At 33.5% G+C, this 20,614-nt stretch overlaps 1 protein-coding gene and 1 long non-coding RNA gene across 2 annotated transcripts; both read left to right on the top strand.

Moving 5' to 3' along the window:
* Positions 1 to 1,383: 1,383 nt before the first annotated feature.
* On the top strand, positions 1,384 to 2,888 carry LOC114262986 (uncharacterized). The gene is made up of 3 exons (XR_003629514.2): positions 1,384 to 1,693; positions 1,764 to 1,839; positions 2,423 to 2,888. It is a non-coding gene; the product is annotated as an uncharacterized LOC114262986 (long non-coding RNA).
* Positions 2,889 to 3,531: 643 nt separating this feature from the next.
* LOC114291153 (inactive exonuclease DIS3L2-like) lies at positions 3,532 to 8,805 on the top strand. The gene is made up of 7 exons (XM_082870715.1): positions 3,532 to 4,290; positions 4,407 to 4,542; positions 5,634 to 5,989; positions 6,130 to 6,183; positions 6,270 to 6,338; positions 7,035 to 7,099; positions 8,165 to 8,805. Exons 2-7 carry the CDS (start codon positions 4,452 to 4,454, stop codon positions 8,241 to 8,243), a joined length of 714 nt encoding a protein of 237 aa, XP_082726841.1. The 5' UTR covers positions 3,532 to 4,290; positions 4,407 to 4,451; the 3' UTR covers positions 8,244 to 8,805.
* The last annotated feature ends 11,809 nt before the right edge of the window (positions 8,806 to 20,614 follow it).

The following is a 20,614-nucleotide window of genomic DNA, read 5'->3' as shown; positions in this document are numbered from 1 at the left end:
TTCCTTTAAAGAAAAAGCAATGCATTGAAAATATCATATCTATTCTAGTGAGACGTATGAAAAGATGTGTTAATTATTGGTCTGACATTGCTCATTTGGATAATAATTGTGTTTAATTTTAATTTTTTGAATTTAATTTTTTTTAAATTAAGTTTTTTTTTTATTTTTAATAAATATTTTTAAAAATTTATGCAATTTTTTGTTTAATTAAATATATCAAAAAGTAAAATATTTATAAAAAAATATTTTAAAAAATTAATAAATATACAAAAATATACTAAATTCTCATTTTTTTATATTTTTGATATTTATTAAATTTTCTTAAAAAAATTTCGCAAATATTATATTTTTTAAGCATATTTATGTTAATATATCTAAAAATTTTAAAAATTATTTAAAATATTAAAAAAATTAATAAAAGTATAAAAATACAAAAAATATTTCAAATATTTCAAATTTTGAAAAATTGAATTTTAAAAATTAAAACTAAACAAAATGAATAGTGTCACAATAATTACATAGAAAGATGAGTCAACTATTCGTCTGACATGATTCATTGGAATGATAATAGGATAGTGTCACAATAATTTCAAAAATTTTATAGGGGATGAGACTTGTAGAAAGAGGATCCGGTGTGACTGTTGTGTAATTGTATGACTTATTTGGGTTCTGTTTTGATAATTCGAATCATTTAAATTTAAGAAAATATTGAAAATAATATACTTGTAAAAAATCAAATTAATCAGATATCAATAACTTGTTCGTCAAATGACATCTTTATATAAAAAAAAATGAATATGTATGCATCAAATTAAATATAAATATTATTTGATGAAGATGTTATTAATATCTGATCAACTTGATTTTTTACAAGTATATTGTTCTCGATATTTCTTAAAATTTAAACGATTCGAGTCATCAAAATAGGACGCGAAATAAGTCTCACAGGTTATACAACAATCACTGTTGTGCCTGATGCACAGCAGTAACACTAGATCTGTAAAAAGATGAGTCAATTATGGGTTTGGCATGATTCATTGGGATAATAATAGGATAGTGTCACAATAATTATTACTCCATTCGTTTCAAAATAATAATCATTATGATTGTTTTTAATTTTTTAAAAATATTTTTCAAAAAATTTTATTTTGTTATTTGAAAAAATTACTCATAAATCTCATTTGGAGAAAAGTTATTCCATTTAGTCTTAGAAGTTTTCTTTCAAACACTACAGGAAATTAGGGATTTAACGGCGTTCATTTAACGGCGTTTAAGTAAACGTCACTTTTTCTAGCAATTAACGGCGCTTTTTAAACGTCACATTTGTTATAAATTAAAACGGTACCGTTTTGGGAGTGGAAGGCGTTTGAAAAGCGCCTTCAAATCTGGTCTCTCTTCACAGCCACTACTGTCTCTCCAAACCTTTATTTTGAAAACCCTATTTTTAGCACCGCCGTCTAGACGATTGAATCCTGTCTCACTCACTCTCTTGCTCTCTCTTTCTCGCAGAGAATCGAATCTGTTTCTCCAAATCTGGATCGATTCTTCTTTAGTCTCTTACTCAGTGATTCTTCTTCGATTCTTCTTCAGTTCGGTGATTCATCTCGGGATTGCGATTTCGACGTTCGATTTTGAGCACAGCTCCGTGATTTATCTCCATGGATTTGGAACTCTTCGTCTTCTTCAATCAGAGGTTAGTTGTTCTGTTTGTGATTTATCTCTGTTTTGGATCAATGTTTTGCTTAGTGAATACTTTTGGTTAGGGCTCTATATAGGTCTTAGGGCTCTCGATTCTTCTTCACTCTTTTACTCAGTGATTCTTCTTCGATTCTTCTACAGGTCAGTGATTCATCTCGGGATTGTGATTTCGAAGTTCGATTTTGTAGTATTTCCTAATGAGTAGTTCGTTGATTGATTCTTTTCGTACTGACATAAATTTTTTTATGGATTTTTTTTTGTTGGAATAGCTTGTTGATATTGTGATTCTTATTGTACCATTTTCCTTGCGTGTTAAATGTTCGATAAAATGTGTCAATGGAAAACTTTTGTTATTTTTATTTTACCTTTTAATGTTTAGCCAAACACCAAAAAATAAAAATGATGATGGGATCTTCCAAGCAATGTATTAAAAAAACCAAACTAACCTGACCAGACCCTTTGGTTCTCGGGTTTTCTGGGTATTTTGTGCAGCCTTACTGATAATAATGTGAAAAAACTGTTGGAAACTGCAGCTTCTGATCTACTACTAGAACATGATAAGTTTTTGTTGGAAATATATGTTTTACATTAATCTTTGAGTTGCATAAGATTAATTTTTTTTCTCTCTCTGTTTTTCTCATAGTTTAAAATTTTTAATGATATATATGTATTTGTTTATTATTGAGTGTAATCCTAAAATTCTGATAATTTTTTAAATTTCTAGATCACATCATCTTTGGATTATCCTTTAACAGCTTTGAGCCAATCAAATGGAAAAGGTAGAGGATCTATGTTGTGCTTGTGTAGTTCAATATCATAATCATCATGAATCAATTTATATATGTTGTGTGTTGTCAATAAACTAAAGCTGTTGAATTGGCAGTATAAGCTGGGTAAGGTTAGGGTTCTCTTCTGGAATTAACTTTGTTTTGTAATTAATATTTTCAATATGTTTTTGACCATTTTGATTTTCTGTTTAGCTTCTCAGAAAATCACACATTGATTGAAAATGGATTTTTATTTATTTATTTCTGAATGTGCAAGGCTTGTAGTTCTATATACACAGTGGTTCTCATTTATAGACATGGTCTGAATTTAGAATGAAACCTGATCGTAATTGGTTTTACATTCAAGTTGGTTGAAAAGTTTAGTTTCTTGATATTGATAATGCCACACTATCAATATTTGAATAACTAACCAGGCCACCTTAGCCTTTATGTAGTCCAAAAGTAGATGGGTACGGCATCAATTACAACTTATTTTGTGCATTGTAATAGCTCAACTAGATGCATAAAAATGACGTGGAAAACAGGCAGGGAAAACGACAAAGGAAATTTGTTGAGAAGTTCATTTTTAAGGGGTGTGTAGCATTCAGTCAAAAACTTCTCTTAAGGTTTTTGTTGATGATGTTAACTTTTTTTTTTTCCTTACAATAAAGTAACAGGAGTGAATTAATAAAAACCTAAACTTCAGGGAGGTTTCTGTCATTTCAAAAATCTCAAGGGAGGTTTTTCTACCATTTCATTAAAATTCAAGGGAAATTAGTGTAATTGGAAACTAAACCTTAAAAGAGAAGTTTCTGTCATTTTAATAATTTCATAAACTTTAGGGGATGTTGGTGTGATTGAAAATAAAACCTCAAAGAGGTTTAAGTCATTTCAGAAACTTCGGGGAAGGTTGTTACAAATTTACGACCTCAGAAGATACTTGGAATTTCCTTCAAAAAATAGTTTATTAAATAAATAATTTCTATGTTTCAGCATTCCACAGAAAGTAGCAGCAGGGTTTCATGAGCCTTAGTAATAGGCTGAATTGAATTAATTGAAGATGGAAATAATTTGAAGAATGAATGTTGCTTGCATGTTCTAAGATTTAACTGTTGAGATAAAAATATTCTGCAACTAGATTTTCTTATGAAATGAGGCCAATTTTCCCAAACAGATTTGTTTGAGATTCTTTTTTAGTTTCCTGGAAAGAGCATTGATAAAGAAGTAGAGAAATAACGGTTCAAATCATCCATAGGCTAATGCAACCGTAGAACTTCATATCAGCATCGCTTGTTGCTTCCATTGGCTCTGTAACCATGCATATATCATTTCTTAACCACAACGATGTTCCCTGCTCTGCTTCATTACTTAGATTAGCAAGTATGTCATGAAATATTTGTGTTAAGGAATTTTTTTCCCCTTGCGCTTGGATTTTTCATTGGAATGATCAGAAAATGGTAGTAACATTACAATATAACTATTCCCTTCACTTTTCAGAAAATGGTCCATGCTGTATATTGTTCATCAATCCCTCTGAAAAAAATAACAATGAAACTAGACAGAAGTGAACATCTTGATTGTTCTTGGAGGTTTATTTTATTCATAATTCTTACCCCTAGGAGTTGATGATAGTGTTTTTCAATCAATATCTGGTCACAAGAAACTCACACTGCTTTCACTGTTTCCTTGCAGGTTTGTCCCATATGCTCCATAAAAGTTGTGAGTGACATGTTAAGTCATATCACTCTGCAACATGGACATTTATTCAAGATATCCTTTGAAATGTTTTATTGTGTATTTATTGTCTCCTTAGCATTAAACAACATTCATAATTGCTGTACGGTTAACCTTAGAACCATGTTCAGTACCAATTGAGGTTTTCTTTAACTGAATATTACATGCAGAGACGTCGCAGATTACGTAGAGTTGTGATTCCCAACAGTAAGTTGATATAGAATAGCTATAAAATTGAGTAATTAAGTGATCATGATTAGGGGCAATTTGGGTATGGTCTCGCATTATTCAACAACAACCCAACGTCTAGCCCAATCAAATGTTTTATTGAATAATTTCGGAGGTAATTATTCTTTCTCCTTCCTGTATCTTTCTATAATTTTTTTTGACTTTAACAATGAAGCAAAATTTGAAATGGCAAGTTTTCTAAAAAATTTGGACCAATTTGATTTCATCAAGGTATGCCGAAATAAGTATTTAGTATCTGTGACCCATAAAAAATTTCGTTATGTATCAGTATCTGTTAATCTGTTTTTCTGCTGCTGTGTGGCTGGTCTGCTACTCTGTATCTGATGCTAATCTGCTGTGTATCTGCTACTGTTTTTGGCTTCTGCTAGCACTAGGTTTGAAAAGTCATGATTTTGAATTTGGGTTTCCACTTAAATTGTTTCTACTGCAAATATTTGTCTTTAGTTGAATTAAGGTTCTCTTTATTTATATATATATATATATATATATATATGGTTGCCCTTTATTCTTTGTGACAAAGTGAGAGGAAGCAATTTTGTGTTTTTCGTGTGGAAAAGATACTCTGCCTGGTAATGAGAAGACAATTTATCTGTTAAAAAAATTTGCATCTAGGAAAAACAAGAACATCTACATAATTGTAATCGTTCGATTATTTGACCTTTGAGTTCTTTTTGGAAACCAAATGGCCAAGTGAATCAAAATTCTGGCTATGTTTGGTAGAGTTATTTAAAAAAAAAATAAAATGTTTTTTGTTCTCAAAGTAGCATAAAATAGAAAAAGAAATTGAAAATGGTTGGGTTGGTTGTTGTTGGAAACTTTTCTATAAACCTGAGTTAAAAAGAACCAGTTTTAACTCAAGCTATTTGGGAATTATCTAAATGTTGTTTCCCGACTCTATTTTTTTAAACTACTTCAAACAGGTTATTACTTATTTTCATTCCGTTGTTTTGTTGATAACAGCATGGGGATGGAGTTTTCAAAAGTATAGATCATACATCTACTTGCTCTTCAACTGCAACTTGATTCTTTTGGAATGTGAATTTTATTAACTGTTTATGGTTTCTAAGTTTTGGTTCCTCCTCGTTTGTCTACACTCTCCCCTATATTTGTGAAATGGATGTGTTTGTTGGGTACTAAAATTATCTGTGTTGGCTCTGATGTTTTAATTTTGTGTTTTTGGAGCAGATTGTTGTTCGCTAAATGAATTACCTGCAGAACCTTCAGAAATCATGGGGAGTAGTGGCACACCAAACGAGCAACAACTGCCTAGAGCATGTAATGTTGCTTTTAATTCATTGCCGACAATACATATAAATGAACAAATAGCACCACAAGAGGTTAGAAGTATGCAAAATCAGCTACTGTTTTCATCTGATTCTGGTGGAAGAATGCTTTTAAAATCATATCCCAAGACAATTGCTTGTGAGGAGTCAATGGGGTTATATGCAAGTAAGGATTTTCTTATGTCGCAACAAACCTGTCATCAGAGAAAATATTTTGCTCCTCACTGGTCCGTTGAATCTGTTAATGAGGCATTAGAGGTCAGTCTGCCAATGTATTTCAATCAGTATTTGTTTTGATACTGTTTATTATTGCACCGAATTATTGATCTTTTTAGACCATGTAAATACATCATGGAGAAGAAGAAGGTTGTTATCATATTTAGTGTTTAATTCTGCAGAAAGGCAATGTCTTTAAAGCGCTGTTTCGTGTGAATGCTCACAACAGACTTGAGGTGCGTTATAATTTTTTCCCTGTATTTCTGTTGCATCTCCTTATTCTATTATGATGCAAATATTATGCACTATTCTGTGTTGTTAGGCCTATTGCAAAATCAATGGAGTTCAAACAGATGTTCTCATCAGTGGAATTGCTGCTCAGAATAGAGCTGTAAGTCTGGGGTTGCTTTTTCTAGTGATGTTCTATTGCAAAATAGTTAATTTTGGCACTTGGGTCGATATAAAGTGATAGGAAGTTAACTCACTAATCTTGATTTGTTTGCTTTCTGTTCCTTCATCAGCTGTATACTGTTAATCATTGGCAGTTCCATTTTTTCTTTAATTCATTGCCAAAGAATGACATCTTAGTATATGATAGTCAATGATTCAAATTTGTACTTCATTGTTTTTCGTTTCAGAAGTTAACAAGTTTGATTTGTTAGTCTATGCAAACACCGTGGATGCAATTAGTGAACTGTTACATTAGATTATAAATGCAATAACATTTTTGTGGGGATGGGTATGCATTAACAACTTTTTACAACCTTGGGGAAACCGTTTTTGCCTTTCATTTGAAGCAACAAGGGGTCAAAATTCAAGGAAATGAAACATGCAATTTACTTAATCGGTCATGTGACTAATTTTGGACATTTTACCTGGCAATACTTTACATTTACATTGTTACCAGATGCTTAAAAGGAAGATTACTATTGTTATTCACCCAAAAAAAAGATTACTATTGTTATTATGGTGGTTCATATTGTTATTTATTGAAATAAATGAAAAAACCAATTTGAACCTAGACAGAGTAATCTGATTATCACATTGTCTGAGCTTGAGGGATCATTTATCAATTCACTTTTTGCAGGTGGTTCATGTTGTAAAATCAGATTCCAGACTTGCAAATAATGATCTACCTGTTGATATCCAAAGGTTGAGATGTCGTGCTCTGTATTATGCTCTCCACTTCTCTCCTTTCTATTGACAATCTTGGGAAGGTTAGAACTTTTGTCTCTCCAGCATTCATCTGCCAAATAAATTTGGAATCTAGTTCCAGTTACAATTGAATTGATCTTACCAAAATTCTGAATGCTCCTTATAATTTTATTACAAATTTTGGGACTTCCTGTGTTGAATTGATAATGATTATAATCAATGAAACATTTGCCACCATGCATGGTTTTGGATCTATTACTCCATTTGAAATGGAATCACAAAATTTTTGAAATCTCATTAGCATTTAAAACCTTACGAGGTTTGTACAGAATGTTGCTCCGAGTATGATGTAGGTGGTAATTTACTTTTGAGAGGTCTCCTATGGGGATATTCCTGTTAAATTAGGTTCTGAGAATACATGACAGTGAGACCGCAGAAGCTGGTGGAGCGGCTGAGATCCCGTGAGGGAAGATACATTGCTCTTCATCTGAGATATGAGAAAGACATGTTATCTTTCACTGGCTGTATTATAATGTACATTCTGGGTAAATGCAATTTAATTGTCTTGGCTATGTATCTTATTCTTATATTTAAGTTATCAACTTGGCTTTTTTCAGTGATGGTTTTTTTTTTTTTTTTTTTTTTGTGGTAAATTTGTGATGTCTTTGTACTCTTCAAGTTATGTAATTTTGTATTCTTTCCATATGACTTGAGTTGTACAATTTTGATGGTATAGAAGACAAAAAAGAAAGTATGGGCCTTGCTTAAATTTGATATTGTCTGATATAGGTCTCTCTTTGTATCTCCATAAAAGTAAAGAGTATACTCAATAATTTTAGTCCTCACTGTCCTCATTGGATGCAGGTCTGGGAGAAGTAGCTCAGCTACGGACCAAGTGTGTGTGTGTGTGTGTGTGTACGTCTATGTAGGTTTTTTGTTCATAAATATATATACAACTCGGATAACAAGTTGAGTTGTGACTAGTTCTCATAATTTTCACATTCATTGTTATTGACCTCGCCAAGGGAATTTCTGATATCTATAAGTTTCCATTTGTCGCAGATTGTTACTTCACCTTGAAGGCATGGAATGCACAGAATGCTGGAGCAGCAGCTCTTCTAGTTGTGAACGACAGAGTTGAACCTTTGATCACCATGGACACCCCAGAAGAAGAGGACACAGCACCAGATTATCTGCAAAAAATAACTATCCCTGCAACACTAATTAGCAAATCTTTTGGTGAAAATATCAAGAAAGCTTTATCTAATGGTGAGATGGTTAACATAAATCTTGACTGGAGAGAGTCTCTTCCACATCCTGATGATCGGGTTGAGTATGAGTTCTGGACAAATAGCAACGATGAGTGTGGGCCCAAATGTGATAGTCAGATCGAGTTCGTCAAGAGTTTCAAAGGATTATAATGTTTGATCTTGTTTAATTGGATTATAATGTACTGTATGGTTCCAAATGTACTGTATGGTTCCAAATGTATCATCTGTTGCATATAGTTTAGGCTCATCTTTGGATGGAAGACAAGTGGTATTTTTAATATTATAAGCCATATTAGTGTGCTTTCTATTCCTTTTTAATTTTTTTGGGCAAATTACACTTCTTGACCATTTTGATTTTAATTGATGTATTTAAAGTCTGAACACAAATTGTTTCTATTTTTAGGTGTGCAATGCATTGTTTCTTATTTTTAATTTTGTTTTCAAGCTTAGTTTATTTATTATTTTAATAAACATCAATTATTAGTTCTTAATAATTGTTTGATAGGTATTTTTTTTGGTCAACCGTATACAATTAGCACAATTTAAAAATAAAAAAAAAGGTTATGGTGGCGTTTAAAAAACGTCACTATATCCCACCCCAACGGTTAGATTTTTAAAAGTTATAAATGTCTATGACAGCGTTTTCAAAAACGTCGCTAAATGTTACTTTGACGTCATGGTACAGTTAGGTAGGACATTTGGCGGCGTTTTTAAAAACGCCGCCTATACTAATATAACGACGTTTTCCAAACGCCATAAAGCTATAGCGACGGCCGCGTCATCGGCGTTTGGTACTAAACGTCACAAAAAGAATTAGTGACGTTTCTAATACTTTTAGCGGCGTTTAAAAACTAAAAATGAATTTTCCAGCAGTGAAACTAATTAGTCATTTTTATTTTGGGTATGTTATATTTCCTTGATTTGGGGGTTTGAAAGTTTACTCGTTTGCCCTTGTGTGTGATTTTGTTTGGATTTTTCCTAATGTTGGGTGTGCGTGAGTAAGGTAAATTTTTACATTTCTATTTTTTTTTTTTTTTTTTTTTTGGGTGAGGATTTAGTGGAGTGATTTGTAGGTGTATGTGTAGACGCGCCCCAAAGGCCTCAATGCTACAGTTCAGACACATTTGTCACGGTCCATAATCTAATCTCACAATATGCGATGTGAGATTGATAAATCACCAAAGAGTCCAAATCTGGCAAATCGTTTTGGAAAACTGATTTTTAAGAAAGAAGTGTCAAACATGGACTGTTTTGGCAGATACAGAGTCGCCACCTAAATATTTTATTTTGGGGGAATTTAGGAAACCTTGACTCGTGCCTGAGGCCACGTGTCCGTCATCACCAAAGTTGCATCGGCTCGGGAACTTGGGTACGATTGGGGAAGGTCATGCAATGAGCACCCCCGCTCGCCCGATCAAAGATCGGCCACTACTAAACATGATATCTTGTTTTTAAAAACATATGCGTTCTTATTCCGGTTATTAGCTAGAATTTACTATGTGATGTGCACAACGCACAAGTATAGACTAGATCGCCTAAATTGGAACAACACATCTCATGTTTGTTTGAAAATGGTTTGAAGGTGTTACTCGCAAGTAGGCTAAGACGTGGATTTGCCACCCTCGAGTGGGCTTAGAAATCATGATTTTGCCACCTCAAGTGGGCTTGAAACTCGCATTTCGATGAATTGTTCCAATTCAAGCAATCTAACCTTCACCCACAAACATTCAGGCAGTTATATCACATAAGCAAATAGCCTCATGGCAAGTATGAAGTCATGGCAACACTCACACTCATGCAAGATGCTAAAACATAAACGCTTACCTAGTTCTCTGAGCCAAAACAGAAACTAGTTAGTAATCAATGCATGATCCTAGTTCATGTTAAGATGGCTAATGCAACACATGCAAAATGCAATTAGAAACAGGCTCGGCTATTTCTAAGATGACATATGAGATGCAACTTGATACATGTATTCAAATTGGTATTAAAATACAATGCAGTTAGTATGATGCGTCGAGCCTGGTGCATGCAAGATAGATGAATGAATGCAAACATGTATAGCATAAGGATGCTAATTGAAACATGACCTAAAACTAACCATTGAAAGTAGGTAAGTAAAAGGGAGAAAGACGTGGGGTTAGAAGATATTCACACACGCACGCACACTTATTACAAAATTCGCCCTCTCGATGGAGGGTTCGAAAGAAAAATACAAATTGACTAATTAACTAACTAACTAGCTAATTAATTATTACATAACACTTAACTAATTAAACAAATTAATTAAACTATGAAAACAGTAAAAACAGCCTCGGGAAGAGGGGTGCACGTGTGCTCGGATGGCTTCGCTCGGAAATCCATCGCTATGTCACATGTTGCCTCTGTTTGCACTGTTTTGCTCCTCTGAAAGCTGCACAAGTCCCAAGGGGATGCTTTTGAACCACTCCCTAAGCACTGTGGGATGTCACCGGCTAAGAGACAAGGCCATCAGCCATGGGAAATTGATCATCGACCAAATGTAAGGCTCTCGGCCAACAATGTTTAGCTGACCGGCACTGAAGATGGCCGACCGGCCATATCTTCCTGCAGAATGCTGTGTTGCTGCAGCAGAGGACAAACAGAGCATGGCAATGCATTTTCAAGGCAAAGTGTGCATCACCACCCTCCTTATCATGTTTAAGACTCAAAGGAGTATGGTTCTCGACCATCGGGCCATCAATCACGCATTTCAATGCATGATGGCCAAAGAAGCCAAGTGTGCAACTTCAATATCAAATGAAATGCACACAAAACACATAAAGGGGCCCCCAACCTCTATCATGGTTGATCAAGGGGCAAGGGATGCATGCACAATGCTATGCAACCTAAGTATGCAAGCAAACTAATGCAACATGAGCATGCAAGCAACAATGCTATACAAGGCAATTAGCATATAACAATATGCAAAGACAAGCATGCAAACAAGCATGTAACTTAACAAGCATGCAAACATGCAAGGCACTAAATATGCAACAAGCATGCGACAACATGCAAGGCAAGCATGAGACAACATGCATAGGATGGACTTAAACCAAAATGGACGACTCTCAAATAGGCCCAAATCAGTGGCCAAAATGATGCAACAAAGGCATGAAATACACATACAAACATGCATGCTAGTTAACCTAACACTTAGGCATAAAAAGGCGACTTTCAAGCACACTTAAAAGAGACAAATATGGGCATGTAACAAACATGTTAAGCTCCGAAATCATGCTAGGGATGATGCCAAATCAACCAAACTAAGCAAGTAAGGCATGCAATAAAGCCCAAAACTCGAAACTAGCCAAGTGACTCAAACCAAGGCTACATGAAGCAAGTCCCTAAGGGCCAAGGGGACCTAAAACAGTCCTTAAGCAGGTCTAAACAAGACCAAAAACATGATCGAAACTAGCTAGAATGCAACGCCAAAAACATGAGGCATGCAAGGCCACAAAAGAGGTGTTACACTACACCTAACACAACCAAACATGACATGATTTAAGCAACTAAAATCAGAGTTATGGCATGTCAAAGTAAGCCCAAAAACCCACTTGGATGACATCCCAAAGACCTAAATCATAATGGCATACACAATGGCACATTCATGAGGTATAAAACACAAACCCTTTAAGACATTAAAGGAGTAACAAATGCAAGTATATGAGTATACTATATGGACTGAAATAACATAACAAGTGATTCCAAATCACTGAAATGAGCCAAATAGAGCATGCTAGTGACTTGGACACTCAAAGCTAACAAGCCAAAATGCATGATGGCTATACAAAGCATGGCATATATGGTCAAAACAACTCAAATCAGAGGTTAAGCATGTTACAACAAGACTAAAAGCTTCATGGAGTCGAGCCAAAATCATGCTAGAAACATGGCTTAAAGCATGATGCATGTTAAGGCAAATCATGGGATTACAAGACAAGTGCATGGAGCATGCATGGTATGTCCAAACCAACTTAAAACAATGCTATATCATGGAAAAACAAACCTAATATATACTGAAATGAAGCTAAAATAGGCTAAGCATACAAGCCACTAACATATAAGCCATTTATGCTAGTATTCAAAACAACAAAGATAAGGGGTGACCCTCTCCTATTTAAGACCCCAAAACCACCTCTCCACCATTGAAAATCCTCTGGATTTCAGTGGTAGAGAGGCCATGCAAAGCTAATAACAAAGGCCATAATGGATGGCCTAAAACAAGGCCTTGGAGGGGGTAAACAACCCCAAACAAAGAAGAGACCTTAAACAAAGTTCTAAAGCAAGTAAAAATAGAACTTTTATCAGTTAATAGCTAAGCTTAAAACAATAAGCAAGAAGGGCTAAAAGCTTAAGCAAGAAAGGAAGATCTAAAGTAAGAATGCTCACCATTGAAGAACACCTTCAAGAACACAACACCAGCACCTTTCTCTGATCAAAAACAACTCAAGAACCCTAATAACAACTCCTTAGAACCTCATCAACCAAGGATGGTGTAATGCTAGGTGTTTGAGTGCAATAGTATGAACAAAAATCACTTTAGGTCACAAATACACACACAAATGATAGAGAAGGGGAGATAGAGAGATAGAGAGATACAACTTTTTCTAACCCTAATTTTAGAACCCCCGAGAAGGGAGGAAGGCCTCCTCTCTTATAGAAATCCCAAATTGCAAAGCTTCTTGGAGAAGCTAAGCAAAGCTCAAATCCCTCCATACACGTGGAGGGGGTCAATTGTGCATGCCAGTTGTTCCAGCTGGCATAAAATATCTGCATAAAGCAGATGAATAGGGTTCGGCCACCAAAAATGGTCGATCGACCAACACAATGGCCGGCCGACCAAAAACAGTGTTGATCGGCCAACACACCTGGTTGATGGCAAGAAAACAGGGCCGGTGGCCTCAAGCCTTGGCCGGTGGGTTGAGGGCAAGGCAAAAAAACCTCCCTCTTTCCTTAGAAGCAAAAACATAAGTGTTTGGTTCACAGCCAAGCACAAAACAAACCAAGGCTACATGAAGCAAGTCCCTAAGGGCCAAGGGGACCTAAAACAGTCCCAAGGCAAGTCTAAACAAGACCAAAAACATGCTCGAAACTAGCTAGAATGCAACGCCAAAAACATGAGGCATGCAAGGCCACAAAAGAGGTGTTACACTACACCTAACACAACCAAACATGACATGATTTAAGCAACTAAAATCAGAGTTATGGCATGTCAAAGTAAGCCCAAAAACCCACTTGGATGACATCCCAAAGACCTAAATCATGATGGCATACACAATGGCACATTCATGAGGTATAAAACACAAACCCTTTAAGACATTAAAGGAGTAACAAATGCAAGTATATGAGCATACTATATGGACTGAAATAACATAACAAGTGATTCCAAATCACTGAAATGAGCCAAATAGAGCATGCTAGTGACTTGGACACTCAAAGCTAACAAGCCAAAATGCATGATGGCTATACAAAGCATGGCATATATGGTCAAAACAACTCAAATCAGAGGTTAAGCATGTTACAACAAGACTAAAAGTTTCATGGAGTCGAGCCAAAATCATGCTAGAAACATGGCTTAAAGCATGATGCATGTTAAGGCAAATCATGGGATTACAAGACAAGTGCATGGAGCATGCATGGTATGTCCAAACCAACTTAAAACAATGCTATATCATGGCAAAACAAAACCTAATATATATTGAAATGAAGCTAAAATAGGCTAAGCATACAAGCCACTAACATATAAGCCATTTATGCTAGTATTCAAAACAACAAGGAGAGGGGGTGACCCTCTCCGATTTAAGACCCCAAAACCACCTCTCCACCATTGAAAATCCTCTGGATTTCAGTGGTAGAGAGGCCATGCAAATCTAATAACAAAGGCCAAAATGGATGGCCTAAAACAAGGCCTTGGAGGGGGTAAACAACCCCAAACAAAGAAGAGACCTTAAACAAAGTTCTAAAGCAAGTAAAAATAGAACTTTTATCAGTTAATAGCTAAGCTTAAAACAATAAGCAAGAAGGGCTAAAAGCTTAAGCAAGAAAGGAAGATCTAAAGTAAGAATGCTCACCCTTGAAGAACACCTTCAAGAACACAACACCAGCACCTTTCTCTGATCAAAAACAACTCAAGAACCCTAATAACAACTCCTTAGAACCTCATCAACCAAGGATGGTGTAATGCTAGGTGTTTGAGTGCAATAGTATGAACAAAAATCACTTTAGGTCACAAATACACACACAAATGATAGAGAAGGGGAGATATAGAGATAGAGAGATACAACTTTTTCTAACCCTAATTTTAGAACCCCTGAGAAGGGAGGAGGGCCTCCCCTTTTATAGAAATCCCAAATTGCAAAGCTTCTTGGAGAAGCTAAGCAAAGCTCAAATCCCTCCATACACGTGTATGGAGGGGGTCAATTGTGCATGCCAGCTGTTCCAGCTGGCATAAAATATCTGCATAAAGCTGATGAACAGGGTTCGGCCACCAAAAATGACCGATCGACCAACACAATGGCCGGCCGACCAAAAACAGTGCTGATCGGCCAACACACTTGGTTGATGGCAAGAAAACAGGGCCGGTGGCCTCAAGCCTTGGCCGGTGGGTTGAGGGCATGGCAAAAAAACCTCCCTCTTTCCTTAGAAGCAAAAACACAAGTGTTTGGTTCACAACCAAGTAGAAAACAAACAAGTTGAGAGATCTTGAGGCAATGCGCGTAGCCGAGACCTCCGAGAACTCAAAACGAACACGAGCATAGATGATCATTGAGTGTTCAAATGATGATGTCTAAGTCTTGAGGACGGTAAAAAATTGGGTGTCTACAGTATGACGTTATCTAGTTTATGATGTTATTGGTGTGGTGTTCGTCCCTATTGTAACATTGACATTAATTAATATCCAAACGTAATACTAATGTAACACATAAAAAAACTCATTACTGTACTTTTTGAAAACGTAATACTCCAAAAAAATTCCTTAGTATAACACTTCAAAGTAACACACAAATTTTTTTTCTTGTTGTAACACTCTAATGTAACACACAAAAAAATTTCTTAGTGTATTTTTTCCAAACGTAACACTTTAATATAACACACAAAAAAAACTCCTTAATCTAACACTCTAATGTAATACACACACAAACTCCTTAGTGTAACACTTGAACGTAACATACAAAAAAATTTCTTGATGTACTTTTTTCAAATGTAACACTCTAATATAATACTTAAAAAAAACTTTTTAATATAACATTCTAATATAACACACAAAAACTCCTTGATATAACATTCTAATGTAACACACAAAAAAATCCTTAATGTACTTTTTCCAGACATAACACTTCAATATAACATTCCAAAAAAATTCCTTAGTGTATCACTTTAATATAACACACAAAAAAACTCTTTGATGTACTTTTTCCAAACATAACGCTCCAATATAATAAAAAAAAACTTCGTAGTTATTTTTCTTAAATGTAACATTCCAATGTAACACTTAAAAAAAAAAAATGAGATTCTTCAAACCATTTCGAAAGGAATACAAATATTCTTTAGTAAGTTTTGAACAAATGTATAACTTAAAACTGTGAGTGTTACGTTTGAAAAAAAAATATACTAAGGGATTTTTTTAGTATTTTTGTGTGTTACATTGAAATATGTTATATTGGAGTGTTACGTTTGAGATTACACTGATTGAAGTATTATGTTTTGGAAAAGTATACAAAAAAAACTATTTTTTTTTATTTATTGTTTTTATATTGGAGGTTTATGTTCGAAAAAATATACCAATTTTTTTTTTTTTTGAGTGTTACGTTGTACCAATTGGGAAAAGTACACCAATGAGTTTTTTAGTATGTTACGTTGAAATATTATGTTATTGGAGTATTACATTAAAGTTTAGGTTTTTGTTTTTAATGTGTGATTTGTTCTAGACTGAGGGAAAATCCAAAACTTTTATAGTGCAAATTGCCTAAATGTGTCATTTTACATTTTGAGAAAATCACTTTTATCCCTAAAAAATTAAACCCAAACATGTAAGTGATTATCCTTTTATGTAATTTCCACTTTAATGGGACCTTGGGATTTATAAAAAAAAAAAAAGAAGTAGGACTAAACCGTTCACGATATTATATTTTGAGATTTATTGGTACTTCACCCTTTTTATTTTTCATATTTTTTTTTTATTTTTATTGATTTTTTAAAAATCTTTTAAGCAATTTTTTTTTTTAAATTTTTAGACACACCTAACATAAATACACTCAAAAAGTATAATTTTGGTGAAAAAATATTTAAAAAATCCACTAAATTCTTCCGTATATATATTTTGTATTTTTGTGCATTTACTTATTTTTTAAAATATTTTTTTACAAATATTTAAATTTTTAGATATATCTAAGTAAGGTGCATCTAAAAAAGTAAAAAAAAAAATGCTTAAAAATTTAAAAATATTCACTAAAAACTAAAAAGAAAAACAAAAAATAAAAAATCCAATTTTCAGAAAAACTAAATTTAGAAAATTGAAACCAAACACACTGAATATTTTTTAGAAAATTTAACTTCTTTAATAGTATAATTATTATACTTAAAAAATATTAATTTTTTAAAATATCCTTTGATAATATATATATATATATATATATATATATATATATGTTTTAAGAATATCAATTGTCATAATTGTAATTTTTATGTTGTTAATGATTTTTTTTTTTGATAAAAAGAAAAATAGGAAATCATATTATTTTAGTCCTTTATTTTTTAAAAGGGACTAATATTTTGAAATAATAAAAAATAAAATAAATGGTTAATATTTTGGGACAGAAGGAGTACAAAAATTGATATAGGGGAATAACAGTAGAGTAGATTGGTAAGAGGAAAAAAATTTATATATTTTAATAATTAAAATATCATATGCTTTCTAATGATTTGTAAAAATTTTTTTTTACTGTATCACTATACACTTAGGCCTCATTTGGGAACAGATTATTTTAGTAATTTTTTTATTTATTTTTTACAAAAAGATGTGCCAAAAGTAAATAGAAAAGAAAATTTTTGAATTTTTTTATATAATTTATTGAATTTTTAACTCTTTTAATGACTTTTGAACTTTTAAATTAAAATATAGTATTGTCAAATGAGACCTTATTTCCCTTTATATCATACATAAAAAGGACTTCCACCAATATGAAAGGACTTGCACCCCTTGCAATGCTTGATTGTATGTCATTTCAAAGTAAGCATTGTTTGGAAAAATTATTGCAAGTAAGAGCATCTCCAATGGTTTGTCATTGGATCTGCCAAAATTATAATATAGCAGCTTTGAGGAAAATGAGGTGAGATATAGCAGCTCTTAAAAATGACAAATGTCAAAGTTGTTTCCAAGTTTGACAACAACTTTAGCAAATGGAAAATCTGCTAGCTCACCCAAAACCAACTGATTTTCTTTATTCCTTCCTTCACTTTCTCCCTTTCTTATTCTTTTCTAGAATAAACTCAAACAAAAATAGATCAATAATTTCATTTTGCGAAATTAGCGAAATTTGTTTTAAAAAAAACTCACCAATATGTTTAAACAGTGTTGGCAATTGACATTTGGGGAAAAAAAAAAAGTAAATAATTTTTTTTAAACAGAATTTCACTAAAACAACAACATTCAAGCAATCTCAAACAAATCTCAAGTAATCTCAAGCAATAATCAATAAATTTGAAGTAGAGTTTAAACAATAAATACCTGGATTTAAAGAAATAGGTTGAAGCTCAGTGCAGTTGCTTCAGCTTCATATTCTTCTTAAAGTGAATTCAAGGGTTTTGGTTTCTCACAGACAAATCGAAGATAAAGGTTTAGGGTTTCTCACAGGAAATCGAAGATAAGGTTTGGGTTTCAGTTTCTCACAGTTCTGCGATCTGAAGAGGGGGTGGATGAGATTGTTGTCATCGACTGATCTTCACCGAAGGTCATTGATTTCTCTCTCCATCCCCTCTTCAGATAAAAGAAGGGTTGGACAAAGAAATTTGGGGTTTGAGGATTGGAGATCGACGGTGGGTATGGTGGTGGTTCTTGTGGTTATGGTGGTGGTTATGGTGATAAAGAACTTGACAAACGGGGGGAGAGAGTATAAGGGAAAGGTTTGGAGACGGTAAGAGAGAGGGAGAGAGATGAAGATGGTAACAGAGAGGGAGACAGAGGCAATGAAGAGAGATAGAAAGAGAGAGAGAGAGATGAGGGTTCATCTGAAGTGAGATGATTCACCATTGGATTATTTAATCCAATTGTGCTAGTTTGTTATTGGAATGCACAAATTGAGCAACGACTATTTTTCTTCCTTCAATTCAGAAAGGTTTGAAACGGCTCTGTTTAAAGGCTATAAATTAAATGGATAAAAAAAAACGACCATATTTTTACTCCCTATAAATATAAACAACCAATCTCAATTTGAATTCACAACTTTCAGTGTACATCATTTTTTTTATGTTTGATTTTTTACACAATTAGTATGGAAGTTTCATAAAAAACAAAGAGAGGAAATCATTCACCACTCAAGAAGATGTGGCAATTTGTAGAGCTTGGTGTCACATTACTAAAGACCAAATTGTTGGGAATTCGTAATCTCATGCTCATTTTTGGGGAAGAATTTTTAAAAATTATTGCTTGCTACAGAATGATCACTCGCTACAGAATGATCACTCAAGAACACAAGTGTCTATCTCATCTCGATAGAGTGTAATCATGAAATGTTGCAACAAATTTCGTAGGCGTTTAGCGCAAGTCGAAAATCTACGCCCAAGTGGGATGTCTCAAGTTGATGTAGTAAGATTTCATCTTCATTTATTATGTTAGTTTTTTTATTCTGTATCATATCAAAATTAACTAATTAATTAATTTAATATTTTTATTGGTATAGATGTTTCAAGCAAAACTTTTATACCATCACAATGAAAATAAACATTTCTCTTTTGAATATTGTTGGCCAATCTTGCAAAACAATATCAAGTGGCAAGATGTAGCTCATACGAACATAGTGAAGTCAAGCATACATAGACCGTTTTCTCTTAATGTAGCCCTCGATTCTCCTATAGATAACTGCATTTCTCTTGAAGACCACAACAATCTAAGTGTTGGAAACAATCCAATTGCTGGTAATAATCTAATCGGTGAGGGTAGTGTCTCTGCAAGGGGTAAAAGGCCTATGGGTAGGAAAGTTGCAAAAGAATTATTTTGGAGAAATCAAGTCGGTGAAGCTGAAGTCCACAAATTTAGCAATGTGTTGGAGAGAATTAACCAACACCTTGGTGAGAAGGAAAAGAAAAAAACTGAAAGAGAAAAAAAAAGGATTCAAGCACTGTAGGAGATGAAAGAACTTGAGATCAAAAGATAAGAACATGAGATCAAAAAGAAAGAACATTTGATAATGACTACAGACATTTCTCATATGGACCCTTAGATGAAAACGTATTACATAATACGAAAAAATGGGATTTTTGCCAAGTGGTCGCTAATGTCAGCAACTCGAATTACTAATTTCCCTTGCCTCTTGATGCATCATTATGGGAGAATGTATTTTTTAATTTTACAATGTCATTTATTTTAATGTAATTTTTAATCTTTATTTGCAATGTCATTTTTATGTTCCAATGTAATTTTTAGTATTTAATTATTTTTTTTCAATTTTTTTTTTCATCTTTTATATTTGTCTAGTCGGTTATAATATAAATATATAATTTTTTTACAAACAATTTAAAAAAGGTTACAAAAGACAAAATAATAATAATAAAAAAAATACTAAAAAACTTATATCCAAACAACACCTACAAATTTAGAGGGAAAGTTTGTTGAGATTTGCCAAAATAGCATGTGTACCATTGGAGCACCATCGCTATAATTTGACAAATTACTACTATTCATTGCCAAATTATAGCAATAACAATGGTATTATAGCAAATACCATTGGGGATGCTCTATAAATAAATAAAAAACCTGAAGTTAGTGAAAATTTTCAAAATTGTAATACATGTAGAATGAATCAAAAAATTATCAACAGAAGGAAATATATTATTGGTTAGATCAAAATGTCCTTCCCTCTTTGCTTTTCATCCTTAAAAAGTTACACATTGTTTTTATGTTGATGTAGAAAAAAAGAGGGGAAGGTGGAGAACTTAAAAGAAGAAGGTGATGTGGAAAACAGAATAGTGCAGATGATAGCAGTAGAGGGAGATTGCTTGAAGC

The sequence above is a fragment of the Camellia sinensis genome, chromosome 5, assembly GCF_055761805.1.
Source record: "Camellia sinensis isolate YWXY chromosome 5, ASM5576180v1, whole genome shotgun sequence".
Taxonomy (NCBI): domain Eukaryota; kingdom Viridiplantae; phylum Streptophyta; class Magnoliopsida; order Ericales; family Theaceae; genus Camellia; species Camellia sinensis.
This window is presented reverse-complemented; position numbering and strand designations above follow the sequence as displayed.

Excerpts from the sequence above, each read along its gene's own strand:
- LOC114291153 (XM_082870715.1), top strand. The coding sequence starts at position 4,452 with ATGATTAGGGGCAATTTGGGTATGGTCTCGCATTATTCAACAACAACC. Across the intron at positions 6,184-6,269 it reads ATGCTCACAACAGACTTGAG|GCCTATTGCAAAATCAATGG; the intron begins GTGCGTTATAAT and ends CTGTGTTGTTAG. Across the intron at positions 7,100-8,164 it reads CTACCTGTTGATATCCAAAG|ATTGTTACTTCACCTTGAAG; the intron begins GTTGAGATGTCG and ends CATTTGTCGCAG.